The sequence below is a fragment of the Manduca sexta genome, unplaced genomic scaffold (genome assembly GCF_014839805.1).
Source record: "Manduca sexta isolate Smith_Timp_Sample1 unplaced genomic scaffold, JHU_Msex_v1.0 HiC_scaffold_2773, whole genome shotgun sequence".
Taxonomy (NCBI): domain Eukaryota; kingdom Metazoa; phylum Arthropoda; class Insecta; order Lepidoptera; family Sphingidae; genus Manduca; species Manduca sexta.
In genome coordinates this window covers 1-20,009 of record NW_023593771.1, presented here as the reverse complement: position 1 = coordinate 20,009, position 20,009 = coordinate 1, and the positions used below count along the sequence as shown (strand labels likewise).

Genomic DNA, 20,009 nt, shown 5'->3' with positions numbered 1-20,009 from the left:
AATTTACACATATATTTTAGAAATATATTAATTATGTGTTGACTACATTCTTGAAGATTGTTTATTCAATGCTTGGCTTGCTACCTCAGTGAGCATTGTATGTAAAAGACAGACTCAAGCTTTACTTACTCCTGGCTCTGTTGGACACCAAGCTAGCACAAAGCCTCCTGTTGGTGGCCATCAAAAGAATACAGTGGTTTTACAGGATTGGCAACAGTATCCAAATTGTATCTCTCTAAAAGTGCTGGGTCATCCACAGCTTGCAGTTGTTGAGTCACATTCCAAATATCAACTCTTCCTAGCTCAGACCAACTAGCTGCTAGTACAGAATTCTTGAAATGTGTTGTCTGTAAAATAAATTAAATTTACAATACTATCCTGAGTTCTGATATTTAAAGTTTCTCATCAATATTATTATAGTACACTAAAGCTATCTTATATTTTTTTTAGATACTTACTCTTATTCTGTTAACACAGCCCTGGTGTTTGATAAATGAGAATGTCATCTGCGGTTTTCTCTCCTCATCCTCGTCATCCTCATCATCACTCTCATCTGATTCATCATCATCTTCAGCCTTCGATGTCGGATGTAAATTGGTCATTTTGATTACCAATAAACTGATAAAAAATATTGATGAGTATAAAGGTTTCTGCACCATTCAAATATAAGTTTATTTATTCGTATAAAATTTGGTTTATTTATTGAATAAAGGACAAAAATTTACGAAACTTACTTACTTATTTAAATGGGCACTGGAAGCCTGCGTTCCGGCAACTACATATGCTGTCATGGGAAATTCACTTCTGTCGTTGCCAAGATTATCCGGTATAATATCGAAGCTAAGGCATGGTGCTCCTGTTTGAGCCTGGTGTAGCATTATATATGCAGATTGGTCACACACTAACTGCTCATCCTCTTGAGTGGTTGACCGGGAAGGTAAGTCTTTGGGCGGTCGTCTTCTGTACCCTCTTCATCTTCTTGCATTTCTTCATCTTCGCTCTCAGAAGAACTAGCTTCCATCTGTTCATCAATCTCGTTAGACATACTATTGGTTTATTGAGAAATTAATGAAACACGACGTGGTTTTAGGTTATGACTTGTGTGAAGAATAGGAATTGCAAATACTCAGGAATATGTCAAATTTCACGTCAAATTATGCCACAGGCACAGATAATCTACAGAATTGTAAATTAAGTATATCATAACACGCGCAATCCGTGTCTTGGTAAAATTAATGTCAAATTACAATGTAATTCGTATTCAAAAATATTGTAATGGGAAATTTCATTGATAAGCATTCGTTAGAGAGTACTATATTCTTTGCATTTAAATCAATATGTAATATCCGTCTACCTATCTAGATGCTTTACCTACGGATGGCGTGGTTTATATTTCTTAACAGTTTCATATTGCGTAAGACTTGGCAGTATGGTCTCTGGGTTTAGCCGATACTTCAGCCTGTTCCCTACAGAACGAAGCTTATGGTTTCAACTTAGAGTAAATAATATATATGAAATAACGACCAAACTCCTTAAATAAAGATTTAAAAAAATAATAATAATAATATACTACGTTAGATTAATACATCAGCTCAGTTAAAGTAAGATTTTATACCAACGTTACGCATAAAATATGACGCAAGGCTGCCTTACTAAAAATCCGCTCTTCTTTACTATAAATTTGATCCATAATTTTATATCGATAAAAATTGCTGACCATAAATTTAAATAATTCTCTTTATTAATAACAAATTATTATTTAAAATACGCAATAGTCTTATAACGAGATTTTCTTATGTATTAACTGTATATAGTCTTTAGGTTTTTTTAAATAAAATCTAATTACAGTGCAAATTTCTGTTGTAAACTGTTGAACAGTATGGCATCTTACTGACATGATCTTTTTCCGTCTAATTAACAATTACTATGATTACAATCATTGCAAGCAAATTTGGAGAATTAATAAAAAAAAGGCGTTACTTTTTTTATTAATTCTTTTCTACAATATAGCACACAAAATGAAGAAAATACACAAATGTAAACACAATTGGAGTCAAATCTTGGAATAATAAGAGTCACTATTTCGTAAACACACACGACACAAATTCACGATATAAGTACACGAAACGGAGGAGCTGGCTCAACCCAACGAATTTTGCAGAAAATTCAAGTTATTGAACAAAATTGAATTATAAAGAATTGGCAAATAAAGATCAACAATAACAAATCGTCAGCTATCATAGCCAACATATACTATCAATATCAGCCCTATAATATATACTTGCCCACTGCTGAGCACGGGCCTCTACTACTGAGAGGGATTAGGCCTTAGTCCACCACGCTGGCCCAGTGCGAGTTTAGACTTCACACACCTTCGAAATTCCTATAGAGAACTTCTCAGATGTGCAGGTTTCCTAACGATGTTTACTTCATCGTTAAAGCGAACGATAAATTCACAAAGAATACACACGATTTTAGAAAAGTTAGAGGTGTGTGCCCTTGGGATTTAAACCTGCGGACATTCATCTTGGCAGTACGTTCCACACCCAACTAGGCTATCGCCGCTATAACATACTTTCTAGATTATTTTGTTGGTACTAGATGTAACCTAATGTTTTGTCAACCAAAATTAAACTCTATGTAATGCATATAAGATATACAATCATTCTTAGAAAACTCTGACCTAAACATCATTACACAAAATGTTCTAAGTGTCTACCCCTGGTTTTTAATTTCGTCAAAAAAATTGAGGTTAGGGATCATTTGTTTTGAACACAATGAGTGGTTTGGAGTGGTTGTTATAGTTAATTTATATAGAAAATAATCTCTAAAAGTATTATACCTCAATAGAAATGGCTTTTCGATGCGTAAAATTATTACGAACTATCGGATCCATAAACGCTATTCGGCATAATTCACTGTCAACTACTGTAACTATTCCTACGAACATAAAAACATTAAAACCCAAAGAGTTTAAAACTGAAGAAAATTTGGTGTTTCTAGAAGATCCCGATACGTTTGGCACTCTATCCCGTTTCTCTAATCACAAAAATATTCCACAAGATGAGGGAGATGAAAAGGGAAAGTGATTTTTTAGAAAATGTACCTCTCAAATCTCAAAAGTTGACCATTAAACAGTATGCCGACATAATAAAGCAATATGTAAAACTTAAAAGATTAAAAGAAGCAATTGACGTATTGGAAGTAAGAATGTTACAAGTAGATAGAGTTAAACCCGAAAATTACATTTATAATATATTAATTGGAGCCTGTGCTGATGTGGGATATACTAAGAAAGCATTTAAATTATTTAATGAAATGAAGAGACGTGGTCTTAAACCCACTGGTGACACATACACATGTTTATTTCATGCTTGCAGCAACAGCCCCTGGGCAGCAGATGGATTAAAAAATGCAAAACATTTGAGAGAACTCATGATTGAAAAAGGTGTTGATCCAAATTTGACTAATTACAATGCCATGATTAAAGCATTTGGCCGATGTGGAGACTTAACTACTGCATTTAAAATTGTAGATGAAATGATTGCAAAAATAAAAATTAGAGTGCACACATTCAATCACTTGCTGCAAGCTTGTATTTCTGACAAAGAAAATGGTTTGAGACATGCATTAATTGTATGGAGAAAAATGCTGAGGTCAAGAGAAAAGCCAAACATTTATTCATTTAATTTAATATTGAAATGTGTTAAAGATTGCCAATTAGGCAATAAGGCAAATATTGAAGAGCTAATAGGAATAATACAAGAACAAATTACAATAGATGACAAAAAAAATATATTGCAAATTGAATCTGTAAATCAAGATACAACAGCTATTGATACTCAACTGTTGGTTGCTAAAACACCTCCCATTGAAATTCAGGATGATGTGGGCTTAGTAGAGAACAAAAAAGTAGTACCCTACAACGGTCAACATGAAATACAAATGCAAATAGTAAACAGAATAGATAAAGCTAATATAAATGAAAGATTTGTACCTAATCTACTATCTAAAACATTAAAAATGGACCAAGTTTTGAATTTGCAAGAAGTCCACACTTTGCAAGAAAAATTTGCTATTGTTGGAGGCCAAGAGGATTTCTTAGAGGAAATGAATGCTTGTTTTGTTAAACCAGACATAAAAACATTAACACAGATGTTGCCATTGCTAGAAGAAACAGTTGAAGCTGAAAACAAATTGCTGGAAACAATGAAAAAGCTAGAAATTAATGCTGATATAGATTTTTATAATATGTTAATTAAGAAGAGATGTTTGAGATCTGACTATGAAGCAGCTTTTGTAAGTTCTTTTGTAATTTTCCAATATACTATAAATACGCATTATTGACATAAAGCATATTATTATTTATTTCAGGATGTAAAAGAAATTATTAAAAAGGAAGCCAAATACCGGGAAAGCCGCTACCGTCTTAACAAAAAAAAGAGATTGCATGTAAATATCATGACATATGGTGTATTAGCCATGGCTTGTAAAACTAGATCAAAATCAGAAGCTCTTATAAATGAAATGAGAGAAGAACAGATAAAGTAATTACTGTTCATTATATATTTTAATAGCTTACAGCTTAACCTGTGTGAAATAATTTCCGGGATAGGAGCCCCACTACATATTTTTCTGAATATAATGTAGCCTATGTCCTACAATACTGAAATTTGGTACCATACCAAACCAAATTTCATCAAAATCCATAGAGTAGTTTTAAGTTTATTGCATTCAGACAGGTAGACAGATGCAGGGCACTTTGTTTTATAATATATCTTTTACAACTTTCAAAGAGGAATAATTCAGCCTTACAGGTTTGTTGCGTGATTTAACCGTTTATGTAGCGCACGCAACTGAAGCTCTTAAAATGGATACATTTTTTCCGTCTTTGCAGTATTCATTGATGCTTCACACTGTGATGTTAAGTAGCCTATAACCTTTCTAGATAAATGGGCTATCCAACATTAAAATAATTTTTCAATTCGAACCAGTAGTTCATGAGATTAGCGCAATCAAACAAACTCATCAGCTTTATGCAATAGTATATGTTTTGATCTTCATATTCTTTTATATATTTATCTTATTTCGATGGCTCCCATACATTAGGATGTGTTTCAAAAACTATTGACAATTTTTTTAAGAACAGGTTGAAATTGTTTCAAATATTTACCTAAGGAATAATATTCATAAAAATGAGTCCCTTTACAAATCATGCTTTTTGAAACACAACCTTATATTTATACATGGGACTCATTGATTTGCTTGATTTAGACAATTTTGTTTATTTTAACCTTATACACAAGTACATTTTACGGATTATAATTTGCCACATAATTTGCACTCAATACTAACCATTCAATAATCCAAATGTTGGTCTTAATATTTTTAGAACTTAGTTTGGTTTTATGTAAATTTCCAGAATCAACATCCAAATTCTTGGCACATTGTTACGACAAGGCACTGCACATGTAGATATTGATTATGTTTTATACATAATGGATGTAGTGAGAGAAGAAAAAATACCTTTGAACAACATATTTCTTAAACATTTAGAGGATTTTAATGAGAAATGTGCTAACATTATTAAAAAGGTTTGTATTAATTTTTTTTTTTCATACATTATTTGCAAATAATTATAGAATTTTAGTTACTACTAGTTTTGCTCGCGGCTTCGCCCGCATGAAGGAGTTTTTCAAAATAGAAAGAATCCTATTACCTTCCCAGAGTCTTCAACTATCTCCATACCAAAATTTATAAATATCCGTTCAGTATATATTGAGAAAATCGATCACATATAGACCGACAGAAAGGGACTTTGTTTTATTTTATATATGCTTCGCCCGCGTGGACTTGACTTCAAAAATGGAGCCGGTCGCGAACGTTCGAGAATGTTCGTTTTACGAAGCTACTCGCTAGGTGATTCGCTAGCCTCTAGGTGCCAAGCAAGCCGCCTGCCTGTGCGTTCGCGACCTTATATATATACAGAAATAATCTTTATAGCATGATTCAGTATTCACGTATGATGGCTTATTATTAGCGTATCTCATGTATAACTTGGGTGTTTCTATATCGATTTCTATGATTATTTTTTATGGAATATTTAATAATGTTAACTTTTTTAATTAGGGATGACTGAGAGTGTTATAAACGTAAGAGTAGACAAATATAATGAGAAAGCTTCGAACTGCTAAGCTATCGGGAGTTACACGTGTTATTGTGAGTCAGGATTCAGATCACGTATTAAGGAGAACATTTCCGTCATACATGATTTCTGTGTAGCTTTAACCATTAAGGTTGCACACGCGACGGAAGCTTAAAAAATGGAGTAACTTCTCCCGTTTTCCCAACATTTCCCTTCACTGCTCTGCTCCTATTAATTGTAGCGTGACGAAAAATATACTATAACCAGCACAGGAGTATGACAAATAATTGTACCAAGTTTCGTTAAAATCCGTCGAGTAGTTTTTGTTTCTATAACGGTTATACAGACAGACAGACAGACAAAAATTTTACCAATTGCATTTTTGGCATCAGTATCGATCCCTAATCACCCCCTGATAGTTATTTTGGAAATATATTTCATGTACAGAATTGACCTCTCTACAGATTTATTATAAGTATAGAAGATGTATTGGTTGATTGGGCTAATAAAAAAATAAGAATGCTAATGATGCTCTTCAAGAAATTTAGTACAGTATGTAAAATCTTCTTATGTTATTTAGCAAACATTTCAGAAAAATTCGAAATCCGGTGGTTTTGAGAAGGCTTATAAAAAGTATTCAAAAGCATATACGAAATGGCTGAAGGAAATGGATGTCGAAAAGGCTTTGGAACCGGAACATCCTTGGCAGCAATTTCGAGAAGAAAGTGTTGAAACTGTGCAAAGGCAGAATATTAAAATAGTGGAGCCTAAAAAATTTTATAAAAGGAATCGAAAATATGTGCCTTACGCGCCAAAGTTATAAATAAAAAAAAATAAAGTATTGTTCTTGCTTTTTATTTGAAAATTGTGGGTTACAAATCTTATATACCTGATCAAGAATATGTGCCGAACATAAACAGAATTACTTCAAATGTTATAATATTTCTTGTAATTTTGCATAAATTCATCAGAAGGTGATGCGGAGATGGGATTAATTATATTTATTGATCAGGGCTATGGATTACATGTTTAAATTTTAATTAGATGTAGTTTTCTGTTCAGTTCCTCAAACTTGAGAAGTTTGCGAATGAAGAAGTCGCCGTAACGGTGGGCCACCTTAGTGTCTGCAATGTGAATCATGTCGTTGTCGATGTAGAAATCCAACTGAAAATGAATAATAATAGATAATTAGTGCTTGTAAACGCGTAATGCATATTATGCAGTCTGCACACTCTAAGTTCCATAAAGCTTTATACTAAAAAAATGACTATCGAATCCTGAAAATAAAGTGAGCTATCCTAAGATAGAAAAAAATATGAAGTGATACAGTTTAGGAATCATTGATTTACCATAAGATTATTAATAAATCACTTATTAAGCTTGTTAAGACAACCTATCTTAATAAACTAATTAAGTTAGGTTGTTCTAGTAGTTTCTATGATCTAACATAGATACTTCTATATAGATAAGAACCTAGGATATTATATTTATTATAAACATTCACTAATTACCTCAGACCCACTCTGGAACTTTCCATCGAGTCCGCTAGGTCCCTTGGTCCACACGACGTTCTTCATCTTGTGCTTGAAGCAGAGCAGGTGTATGGCGAGAGCGGCGTGTTCTCGCGCGGCATCCCTGTCGCCGCCGCGCGCCGCTGGACATGAACGCTGCTAGTTTGGCCAACGGAAGGGTCGTGTACAGCTTCAAGTAAGACCGAATAGTTGGCAACATTTTCTGCTGGCGAACCTGAAATTGGTAACTCTGTTAATGTACTGATTTGTAATAAAAGCACTTTTAGTTGAAATAGCAACTAGGAATAAATAAAGTCCTTTCTTTTAAATCACAATGGTTGTCTCATAGTATTTTGAATACCATTAAATGAGTAGAAGAACAAATCACTAGCTTGTGGGCATTTTGTGGGTAAGTGTCTGCCTATATAAAGTAGTTTATATCTGTGTAAAAATGTTTTTTATATAACAAACCTCATCCATAAAAACTTGAGTTTGATGCTTGACGGCATCGCGGCCGTAGTTTGAGCCAGGCTCGATGGGGGGTGGGCAGGGCGACAGGAATTTGGGGCACGCGAAAGTAAAGCAGGATTCAAATTCTCCCAAATCTCCATACTGCATCTTGAACATCTTCTCATGATAGTTCTTTTCTCTTAGTACCTATAAATTACCCAAGTAATATTAATAAGTTTTTGTTACATTTAATCATATAGAACGTAATCGTGAACACTAAAATATATGTTATAAATAAACTCACCTGCTGAATAGATTCGTCCACGCACTGCGGGTGAAGAACCAAGCAAATGGCCAGAAGATTGTACATTTGCTCAGTCTGTTTGTTGATCTGATCGTTCTGGTACGAACGGGATGAGAAGAGCTGCTTTGTGCGCTGCATGTACAGCAAAGCGGAGGAGAGCGTGCGGATGGCGTCAGCGTAGCGGCGCATCATCATGTACGCGAAGCCCACATAGTATGAAGTGGATATTTGGCACGCTGGTACGTGCGAATACTGAGATTTCTTGTGCAGCTCAATATTTTCCAGGACCTGGAAATGAGATGTTAAAATATAACCGTTGTAGCGGTACTTGAGTTGACCCACTGGCTGAACAAGTTATCATCCCAGCTAATGGAAGACTAATAATTAAATTACTAAAATGAATATAGTCACATAAAATTACAAGTTACTAAAAATATTATGATATAAAACCAAGTGTATTGGTGTATTAACTTTGAATAAAATAAATTAAGATTAAGGCTATAACAGAAAGAATATGAATTGACTGTAATCATAATTATAATATTATGGTGTTACCTTGATAGCCTGATAATAATCTCCGAGCAGAGAATGCAAACGCAACAAGCCTACGAGGGAGAAGTACCCCAACATCTTGTAAAGCGAATGGCGGCCGAATTCACCGGCCACTGAGTCCGGGTCACCACCAGCCGCGTACACCTAAAAGCAAATTAACATTAAAAAGGAGGATTATTAAAAAAGAATAATCCAATCATAAGGCTTATAACAGCGAACATACAGCCTCATAGTATTATTTCTTTTTTTTATAATTCCATGTGAAATTATCACATGTCTAATAAAATAATTAAATTATTATATCTCTTCCAAATTCAGAAATAAAATTCAAATGAAATTATAATTTGGAATGCTTTAGCCGCAATTTCTGCTTACACTAAACCATTCTTTTATCTCATATTGTAGGCTAAATAAATATCCTCATAAATTAGCCAGATATAAAAGCTGAGTAACAATACACGGAATAAAGGAATATATTTTGTATATATTTGTATAAAAAACAACAAACCTCAAGCTGCCTTTTGATGTTGGACTTGTCTACCAGAGAATGCAGCACATTGAGGATGCAGAGAACATTCCATGCTTTGTTCTCAGTGTTCAATGCTTCAATTTCAGCAGGACTGAGCTTAGATGTGCGCGATCTAAAATATTATACAAATCCTAGTCATTTTGTAAAGGTGTAAATTTTTTATGATATTAGATTTTTTGTTTATGTTATAAACACTTATGTCATTATGCTTTGATTCAGATTTGATTGTAATTGAGCACATATCTAGCCCATGTTATGAATAAACACAGGCTGCCTTTTAATACCTACAAGTAAACATGGCAGGAAAGAACTATCTAGCAGTTTGAACTGCAATCATAAAAAAAAGAAACCATTTTATCTGATTCAAATACTCAGATTAGAAATATAGTTAACTACCTTAAAGAAAACACCAACCTGTATTGCGCAAATGACTGGAACTGATAAACAAACTCATCAATCAGCTCCCAGAGCCACTGATCAGGCAGTTCCAGCTGCACCGGCGTCTCTGCAGAGAGGATGTAGTTAAACAAATCGCAGTAGTTGTAGAATGAATGGAACCGTTGGTCCGGTTTCGGTCCGCCCGGGACACGCGCGTATATGTCACGGTAGTACAGTTCCTTGTACAGGATCATAAACACCTGTGGAAATGTAAATTATAGTATGGTAAATAATGTAACTAATATTATAAATGTAAAGGTTTGTCATATATTTGAATGAATTTTAACACAAAGATAAACAATTGTAAACAAACATAATAATACAGATTATGTTTATCCTAAAGAACTCTCATAATGCAAAGCCGTGAGAAACCTTAGTGTAACAATAAATGTATATGATCATTTATTTTAAAATTATTCTAATACCCATATCCATAATGGACAAGTTTTATTTAGACTGCAACTTACATGATCATTGTCCACAATAGGAGCAACCTCCTCCTCCTCAGGCCAGGGAGTATTCTCAAAATACTGCTCAGTAAGTTTAGGGAAAGTATTCTCATACAGATTCAGAATCTCATAAGTCACTCCCTCATTTATCATGTTACGGAAGTAGACCAGGAATTTTTTAACCTGAAATGTAAATAGATCATTTATTAAAAAAAATATAACACAATTATAATCATTATTTTATGCAAGAGTGCAGATAAATGAATTTTTTAGTATGTTTTAGAGCTAAAACTAAACTAGAAAACTAATGTTTAGGTACCAATAATATGAATAATGTTAGACTTATTCCGTCTTATTACAAAACGAGGTTTAACTAAAAACTCTGGTTTAAACCTATGCAAAGTATGGTTTATATAAAAATTATATTACAAAAAGTGGTTTAACGATAAACCATGGACTATTTGATGGTGTAATGCTAAACCTCGGCGACCCCTGGTTTGACGATAGTCTGAATCGTAAATGTCAAATCAAATTTCAAATAATTTGTCAGATTATCTCTTAAATTGGCGTCTGTTTCGTTGTCTTGTGTTATATTTTTATCGAAAATGGATATTAACGTGGTAGATTCAGTCGATATTGAAGATATTGAAGCCGTTGAGCTACTGGAAACGCCACGCTAACTCTCCATCAATTATCAGATCTTTTTTTCTGTCGTTGATCCATCACAATATTACAAAGAGTCAATTGTTCTATACAATAAGACACTCATAATAAATTTCAAAGCTATTTGCAATAGTCACCGCAATAGTTTAGTTTAATGTTATGGTTTCACATAACGCGCGGGAAGCTTACGTTTCGTATCACGCATTTTGATGTATTACCAGCTAATACAACATTAGTCAAAACTTCAAACAAACCTAAACAACTATTGTTGATCTTGGAGCAAAATAACCAAGAATTATTTAACATTAACATTATATGATCTTTTTTTGGGTATATGGAATGTTGCGATTAAATGATGTCGTATTGAACGAATGTTGTTTGTATTTATCTGTGGTTTTTATACAGGCCATGGTTTAAATCGCGGTACTAAGAAGTCTACGGTTTAAATGGGTTTTGTAATATGGACAAATTTAAACCATGGTTTCCCAGATAAGCCTGGTTTTGTTAGTACAGGTTTAAGCTAAGGTTTATTTCGCCTTTTGTAATAAGACGGATTAAGTTTAAGAGATTTATAAAAAACTATGATAATAAATTTCTTTACCAAAAATTTATGATACATTACTAAAATGTTACATTTAGGAATAAATAAAATAATATTGCATTTGTTAAAACACATACAAGTTATATATGCTAATAAAATTTGTTATGTCCCTAAATTCTATAAGGTCTTGCTGCACTAAATTGTTGAATAAATAATGAAAATTAATTGAAGCCCTCTCTCTCTCTCTCTGTCCTCAGAGCCTGCACCTGTAGGACACATTTAATGGCAAACAATTGAAATTTTAATTAAGCTATGCGAAACGAGTCTTTATAGTCGAATATTATTTCTTGCAAGTGTTATGGAATTAATCTAGCGTGTATGAGTAAAATTTACAACATAATATCATAAAATTTGTATATTATTTACATTAGCTATTCGAAAAGATACGGCCAACTATGATCTGTAAACCAAGATTTTTAATAGAAAAATAAGACTTACCATATCGGGCATTTTATAATACGACCTATCGTAGTCACCTTCATATTGCTCGCCTGATGGTGCTTCATAATCACCGTAAGACTCGTAGCCTCCCTAAAGCACATAAAAGTCTTCATTGAACACTTGTCTACGTAAGTAATAGGTTATGTAGGATTATTAACCCTTTGTAATAAAATAACTATTTATTTTATACAGACCTCGTTGTAATCGTCACTCGAATACATTTTAGTTTATTGTTATTATCAGAACATAGAGGCAAAATTTCAGTTTTGTATCAAATAACACCACAATAACGAATGGTGTAATTTAGAACTCGGAAGGCCCGATTCCCAAAAGACAGCGTCACAGACAGCGTTTACGCTATTTGACATATGGGCAGTGTTACCCATATGTCAATGTATCGGGAAAGTACCTACCTACCATTGGATCAAAGTATTGTTATTATTATTTTCTCCCAACGTTTCGAAGACTTAGCGGTCTTCATAGTCACGGGGCGGACTGGGATGTAGGTCATCCGCAAGTCAAAGTTACAATATCTATCTACATCAGGAGAAAACTAAAAAACTAATAACAACATAAATTTATTAAGGCTTTTCTAAGTAAATTTGTCAATTTATAGGGTTGTTCTTCCGAATTAGGGGTAAATATTTTTGAGAGTTGTAACCCTGTTCATTACAGAAAACTCTATGACTATGTTGAATCTTGTCATCAGTGTTGCCAGAAGGTTACATTTCTTACATTTTTCGTTACTTTTGACCCCTTCGCGTAACATGTAAGTAATTTTTATATTTAAGGGAATTTTCGTAACTTTTGAGAAAAACGATATTTGTAATACAAATTTTTATTATAAACAGTTTACGAACGCATTTCTATTCAACGCATCCAAATTGAACGCACCTAAAACTGGCGGGTCTAAAAAGTATTACACTCCATATTACACTTAGAGATGGCTCGCCATGACAAAATGAAACGTTTCTTCATATATTAAAACTTGATTTTACTTGAGTGTGCGCGCGCACATTTCCTACTTATCTAGTACACGCGTTTTCGTAGCTACAGAAATGCTTGCCCAAAAACGCGTAAATTAAAAAAACAATAATGTAACTTTTGCAGCAAAATGTAACATTTCAGGAAACGAAACGTAACTTACGGCTCAAGGGCCCTGGCAACACTGCTTGTCATTTCTATTTCACAATTTTCGCAGATTTTTGCAAACAAAAATGCTCGCGAAAAATATAACTAATTTGCTTATTAGAAGCACATATGTGACAAAGAATTGCCACATTACAATAAGAAACATCTCCGTAACATCAGTAAAACAGGACATAGTAAAAATCCAAAGCACCGACGACTTTAAGGAAAAAGTCATCAATAGTAAAGTTCCTGTGGTGGTCGATTTCTTTGCGACGTAAGTACCTAACTAATTATTGAGATTTCGAGTATTATCATTCTTTGTTAACTTTAACTGGGAATTTTCTTCCGATAATAAGCCCGTTTTCATTATAAAGAGTAATATAGCACTCACGAAAAGTGGAACTTATAAGTGTAAGATTAAACGCAATTCAGTTATCATATTTTATGACTTTGTATTATACCTTTTGTTAATCTTTGATATATCACTTTGGATGCCAAAATCAAATTGTAATATCTATTCATTGTAAACTCAACATTACTAATCTTATGCAATTATAAAATTATATAAATGAATAGTGCAATAATTATCACTTTGCAATGTGTACCTATGCATTTAGTTCTACTATATACTTACCACTTACTTTATGTGAGTTTTTAGCATACAACATTTATACATTTGAAAGTTATGTTTCAGATGGTGCAACCCTTGCAGGCTTTTTAACTCCACCGCCTAGAATCAATAATCTCTGAAAGCAAGGGTAAAGTGATCCTGGCTAAGGTTGATATTGATGAGCAAACGGACTTGGCTCTAGATTACTTAAGTGAGCTCTGTGCCTGTCCTTGTGGCTATTAAGAATGGAAAGGTTCAACAACGTCTTGTTGGATTGCAGGACACCGACAAGCTGCGCAAGTGGATTGAACAATTTGCTTCAGATGAATCAAAAGCTACAGTCAAAGCATAAATTATTGTAATTACATATTTGCTAAATTATTGTTGTTACCATAATGTAGTTGACTTTATTTTAATAAAAATGCATATTAAAAATTTAATGTTTATTCCTCTAAACATTGTATTAGGTCCCTTGCTCTTTTGTATGAGGTATCATCTGGTTTGTTGCTAGGAGTTTCATTATCATTTACATCATCCTCATTGTCCTCAGTATCTTTGTTATCTTTTTGCTTTTCTGTCCATTCATCCATTTGGTTAATAACTTTTTTTGCATCTTCCAAAAGCATATTACGAATATTACCTTTAGCAGATTCAAAATATTCAAGAAGTGTTGGCCATGATGAGTCTGGCACTAAGTTTGAGGAGAACTTGTTTTTGAAAAGCCACACTTGTTTTGCTTTCATAAATTTCCAGTTATCTCTATTGTGTTTCCACTGCGAGAGGTAGTTAATACACTGTGATTTCAGTTGGTCTTTTGCTACTGCTGCTGCTTCAGTCTGCCTCTGCAGGTGCTTTCTCCTTTTCATTTGTCTAATAGACTTTTTGCCTTTTTTTCATTCGTCTCACCAACGACGGCTTGCTTTTCTTCTTTTTTTTCTTTTTTGGCGGCTCATCCTCTTCAGAATTGTCTTCAATGTCATGTAGTTTCTCTGTATTTTCATATTCTTCGTTATCAGCCTCCTTATCTCTCGTTTCTACTTCTGTATCTTTCACATTTTGTGGATCCACATTGGAATTATTAGATTTATCCTTTTTGTCATGTTCACTCTTATTCCTCTTTTTGTTTTTGTTCCCCATACTTTTATTACTAACGTAATTATTTACACTTCACACCTAAATAACTTATGATTATTTTTAGGTTATGTGTGTTGTTTACAAATCGCTTTATTGAATGAGTGAAATGAAAATTCAAGACTTATCTTTAAAAATGGCGAGAAAATCATGAGGAATACCTACCTAGTACAATAGTCGAGTTATCTGGTTCACATTTATACCTTTAGTCGATTTAGGCGAATAAGTAAGTATTGGATGTGAAGTTAGATAAAAATATAAAATGAAATTTGAAAATATTAATTATTTATTCATGAAGAATTAAAGGTCAAAATACAAAGTTCAGAGAAAGGTTACGAAAAGAAATAAAATGAAAAATGATCAATAAAATCATGATATTGGTCACCCAGAAATCGACAAATCGCAATTTTTTGGCACGTCACAGCCGCGTCATCATGTCTCCGTGTCTGCTTTTATCGCTCGAGAATTAATTTGTTCAACATTATCACACCTTTACGATAACGTTATATGTGAACTGTATTTTTTGGGCAGTTTAGAATAGAGACTGAAAATGGAGATTTTAAATCAAGTGTCTAATGCGCAGTTTGTATTCACTGCAGCGACGGTAGCTGTTGTTTTAGTTTGAGCCGCGCTTCGTTTTTCGTATTTGGTTTTCATTCGGCGGAGCAGCCGCAGTTCGATAAACTACCCCTGGTCGTGGATGACAGGAAATCCGCCAATAAAAAGAATAAAAAGAAGGACAAGGTAAATGTTCTACTCTCCCGCCGTTATGAATGTTCGCTCATTTTATTTTTAACCTGGAAGCATATGCTCGTAGTTTTAACCGGGAGATATAAAACGTTGTTTTGCAACTTGTAATTAAATTTATACTGTATTAGTTTTTATTTCATACCAAAATTTTAAATTTACTCTATGGTGACTTGTGACTGTGTTATGAAGTAATTGTCATATGTTTGTGTCGGTTTTAGAAGTCTTCACCCAACCGCACTACGTCCGATGAAGTGAAGGCAAAGTCTGAGAGCTCCAAAAAATCTCCCACCAAAGAGAAGAAGGAGGAAAAGGTGAAAGAAGCTGAAAAACCGAAACCGAAGGAAAGACCTGTGGAAGCTAAAGTAGCTAAGAAAGAAGTTCCAGCTGAGAAGAAAGGAAAGAAGAGCAAGATTGTGGTCGAAGTTGAGAAGCCAGCTGATTTTGATGATGGTTTGTGGCAGGAGGTGCCAAAGAAGGGAGACAAAAAGAAGGTAAAGGCTCCTGAAGAGAAAGAAAAGGGAAAAAAGAAGGAGAGCCCAGCTAAGAAAAACAAAAAAGTAAAGGATGCCGATGTGGAGGCAGCCCGCCCTGTGGAGGAACCAGCTGAGACCATTAAAGTGGTTAGTGCAGAGGGACCACATGTTAATGAAGATTCAGCCCGTGCTCTGCAAGCTCAGGTGGAGGAGTTGCAGCGTGTCCTTAAGGAGGTAAAGCCACTTTGACATTTAAGGTGGTGAAAGTATCTGTAATAATTTGAGGAGTTTGAATGTATTATGATGTCTACATTCATAAATTCGTTAAAACAATTTAGCATTTCATAGAAAAATTAAGATCTTATTAGAATTCAGAAATTGTATCAACACATTGTGCCGAAACATGGCATAAACAAATACAGCTTCAAGACCACACATTTTTTAAGATCATTTATCACTAGCCAAATGTTAAAATAAAATACTTATTGGAATCTTATCTGAATTTTTCAGGCAGAGCGTCAGTGATCAGGTTATGCGCAGGGTGTTGCTGATGATGAGGTGATTCCTGAGGTGCAGGAGCTGACTGATGTCAAAGATCTCAGGAGTAACAAGAAAAAGGAAAATAAAGAGAAGCAGAGTAAGAAGAAGACTGCTGAAGTGAGTATTTAAAATTATTGGTTGTACACTTTCAATTTGAATTTATTTTTATTGATTGTATCAAATGAACAAATTGTATATTATTATGTAAAAATATTTGTGTCTTGAGCAAAGGTATCTTAATGTTATGTACAATAATTAAATATCAAGATTGCATAAATGCACTAGGTTACTAATTTATAGTAACTATTAATTCTTGTATTATTATATATTATTGTGCTTTCACCTGCATAATGGACTTGTTCAGAACATAATAAATCATTCTATTGAATATTTTAACATATAAATGCATGACTATCTGACTAATAATAAATAAAAATATGTGTGTTACAAAGTATAATACTGTAACACACATAATATATAAGGAAAATAAAATAAAAATAGCATTTTAAATGTTATATTTTTATATGGTGAAGCACGGATTAACTGGCAGATGACCGTTTTGTGCGTAAGTAGATGATGCCCGCATTCCTGAGTCAATAAGTAACATTACTTGGATGCATTCAGTTCATATAATTTTAAAGAACATATGTAATTAGCTTAACGTGAAAAAATTAAGAGAAATAAAGCCGTAAATCTACAAAATAAAACATCTTTTTATTACAGTAAACCCTTTTTAATATAGAGATAATGCTATAAAACAAATATTAATTTGTAGATTACTCTATTTACCTTGCACCCATGAATATATATACATGCATCTTTTTGTGCTTTGGGAAGACTTACACTTAGGTGGCACTATGGCAATCACAAGTTTTGTTTTATGGAGTAACAATGTAATTAAAATTTATGTTGCAGACTGTCACAGCAGCCAAGAGCACTGCAAAGGTAGAGCCTGTTGAGAAAGACAACACCGTTTCAGACAAACAGGATGACAAGCAAAATGCGCCAGTCTTTGATGAACTTGGTGGTTGGTATGCTTTTAAATGGATTATATTTATTTATTTTAAATGATTATTTTACCATTTTAATTCTTACAGATACTTGGACAGGATGCCAAAGTATCCAAGAAAAGCAAAAGAAAGCACGTAAGGACCAGTGAATGGTAAGCGGTACAGACAGGGTCCAGCTGGGCGCAGCTCGCTGATAGCTCAATGCCACTGACGACCTCATAAAATTACCATCTTTACGGAACATAATTTAAATCCTCATCACCTATGGATTCATACACATCTATTTACGCTTAAATCTGGATTGTAATTTTACAGGGTGTGAAGGTTATTTATATTAATAAGTTTATTAAACTATCTTACACATTCATTTCACTTACGTCCATGTTTTTAGTTTCATATTTTATTTTACATTTAGCTTGTTGACTTGTTTTCATTATAATTTAATTATTGTTTTCCAGTGAAGCATAATACAATTTGCATATGAGTCATAGTATGTATTTGGATAACTTTAAAAGTGGATTTAGGGAATCTGCAATATGTTTTATGTTAGTTTTGTTGTTAGTCAAGACATTTGAAAAGGGTATTTTATGTCACTTAAATAAGTAATTGTGTATGTGTTCCCTTATTTACTATGTTATTTAGTACCTATCATGTATTTCAAGTAGTAGTAGGATGGTGTAGTAACATTTGAGATCTTCTGGTGCTTGTAGTAATAAGGGTCTACATTTCCTTTCATTCCATTTGTGCATTTCATCCTTGTACAAACATTAATATAGATATTAATTGCTAAATATTTATCAGTCATTTAATCAGCTGTATCACATTTACTTGTAGACATAAATATCGTTTTGTTGAGTTGAAACAATTATTATAGTGATTTTTTCCATGACGAGACATTGGGATGAGACCTGAAATTGGACCAATTATGAATTATGCAGTTTTGGGACATCAATGTGTCTATAAAATAAAATTAACACTAGTTTAGAGCCTTTTTTTTTACAGTAATTGTGGTTTAATTTGGTATTGCACAAGTATTTAGATTGTAAAATAGATATTTTCCGTCCGAATACGTTGTGCTCACTTCTTTGCACAATCTTCAGCTCATTTTCAACTAAAGCAATTGTTTTTTCGATTCATATAGACATATCCATATTATGGAGGTGATTTTACCCTCGTGTGCGCCGGTACGGTGCGTCGCGGCCACATAATTGTAATCGCTACGAATTTAATGTAATAATTTTTACTCTTTTATTGCAGATTCCTATTTTGTGACCTAGTTTTAAGAATAATAATTCAAGTGTAGCGTAGTAACGACATCATGCTGTATACAATCATCTTCAAATTCTAAATATCTCTGAATGCAACTAATTTATTATTATGTACTAAATAAATAGGTTAAGAATGAAGAATAAATATTTAATAATATGCTATTGACATACACAATATATCAACTAATTCATGATATAAATGAATGTATTGTTTATTAATATATTCTCGACATCGGCTGTGAAATAATTTTATTGGCAGGTATTCATTCAACTTGTAGCTTTTCATAACATATTCATAATAGGCGCCGATGTGTAATAAAACAGATTTTTACTCATGTATTATATCTATACTTCCTTTATGTCTATTTCTTGTAAAAATATCTAAGTCTGTAATGTTGTATCTACATGTTCGCGTCCTCGTTGCGACCTTGTGATATCTGTTAGTGCCAGGGAAGTCTGTAGTATTGTATTGCAATACCTAATAGTCTAGTTCTTATTTGTACTACGAATTACCCTCTGCTAGTACTTCATAGATTTTACTATGCATTGTTATGGCTGTATCTTTATGAAATATTGAGTGAATATTTTTTTCCAGTTACTTAGTAGTTCCCGGCTGTTCCAACATTTTGTGTTCCCTTATTTCTAGTATGACAGCTGTACTTAGGGCCTAAATTTATTAAGAGTTTTTCGTATAGTGGGTTCTGAGCGATGAATGAAATTCGTTAAGCTAATAGAGTTACGCAAAAATATATTTTTGTCTTCACATTCATTACCGTAGTGTAGTAGTCTGCTGGTCGGGTGAATATTGCCAAGGCATAGACACTACTGTATCACGGGAATATTGTTGGTTATAGGATCTAATAATAATGTAATGATTGTGTAACATAAATATTTTTTTAAAATCAATAAAGAGTGATATTGATAATTTCTAAATTTTCTTTTTTGTTTCCTTAAATAAAATACCATCCAGTTTTAATACAATATAATATCAAAATTGTTATACAAAACTTCAA

At 33.3% G+C, this 20,009-nt stretch overlaps 2 protein-coding genes and 4 pseudogenes across 2 annotated transcripts; 3 read left to right on the top strand and 3 right to left on the bottom strand.

Annotated features, from left to right (window-relative positions):
* Window positions 1-99: 99 nt before the first annotated feature.
* Window positions 100-1,146, bottom strand: LOC119192422 (annotated as a pseudogene).
* A 1,539-nt stretch (window positions 1,147-2,685) lies between these two features.
* LOC119192420 (pentatricopeptide repeat-containing protein 1, mitochondrial-like) lies at window positions 2,686-6,989 on the top strand. Its single transcript, XM_037446237.1, is given in 5 exon segments — window positions 2,686-3,080; window positions 3,082-4,299; window positions 4,375-4,547; window positions 5,423-5,594; window positions 6,726-6,989. Coding segments are annotated over 5 exon segments (2,034 nt in total). The 5' UTR covers window positions 2,686-2,852; the 3' UTR covers window positions 6,969-6,989.
* Window positions 6,990-7,002: 13 nt separating this feature from the next.
* On the bottom strand, window positions 7,003-12,459 carry LOC119192421 (annotated as a pseudogene).
* Window positions 12,460-13,244: 785 nt separating this feature from the next.
* Window positions 13,245-14,259, top strand: LOC119192423 (annotated as a pseudogene).
* LOC119192419 (uncharacterized protein C7orf50 homolog) lies at window positions 14,253-14,961 on the bottom strand. Its single transcript, XM_037446236.1, has 2 exons — window positions 14,745-14,961; window positions 14,253-14,713 (listed from the first exon to the last, which is right to left on the bottom strand). The coding sequence occupies exons 1-2, from the start codon at window positions 14,959-14,961 to the stop codon at window positions 14,268-14,270; spliced, it is 663 nt and encodes a 220-aa protein (XP_037302133.1). The 3' UTR covers window positions 14,253-14,267.
* A 388-nt stretch (window positions 14,962-15,349) lies between these two features.
* Window positions 15,350-17,909, top strand: LOC119192424 (annotated as a pseudogene).
* Window positions 17,910-20,009: the final 2,100 nt, after the last annotated feature.

Excerpts from the sequence above, each read along its gene's own strand:
- LOC119192419 (XM_037446236.1), bottom strand. The coding sequence starts at position 14,961 with ATGGGGAACAAAAACAAAAAGAGGAATAAGAGTGAACATGACAAAAAG. Across the intron at positions 14,714-14,744 it reads AAAGAAAAAAAAGAAGAAAA|AAGGCAAAAAGTCTATTAGA; the intron begins GCAAGCCGTCGT and ends ACGAATGAAAAA.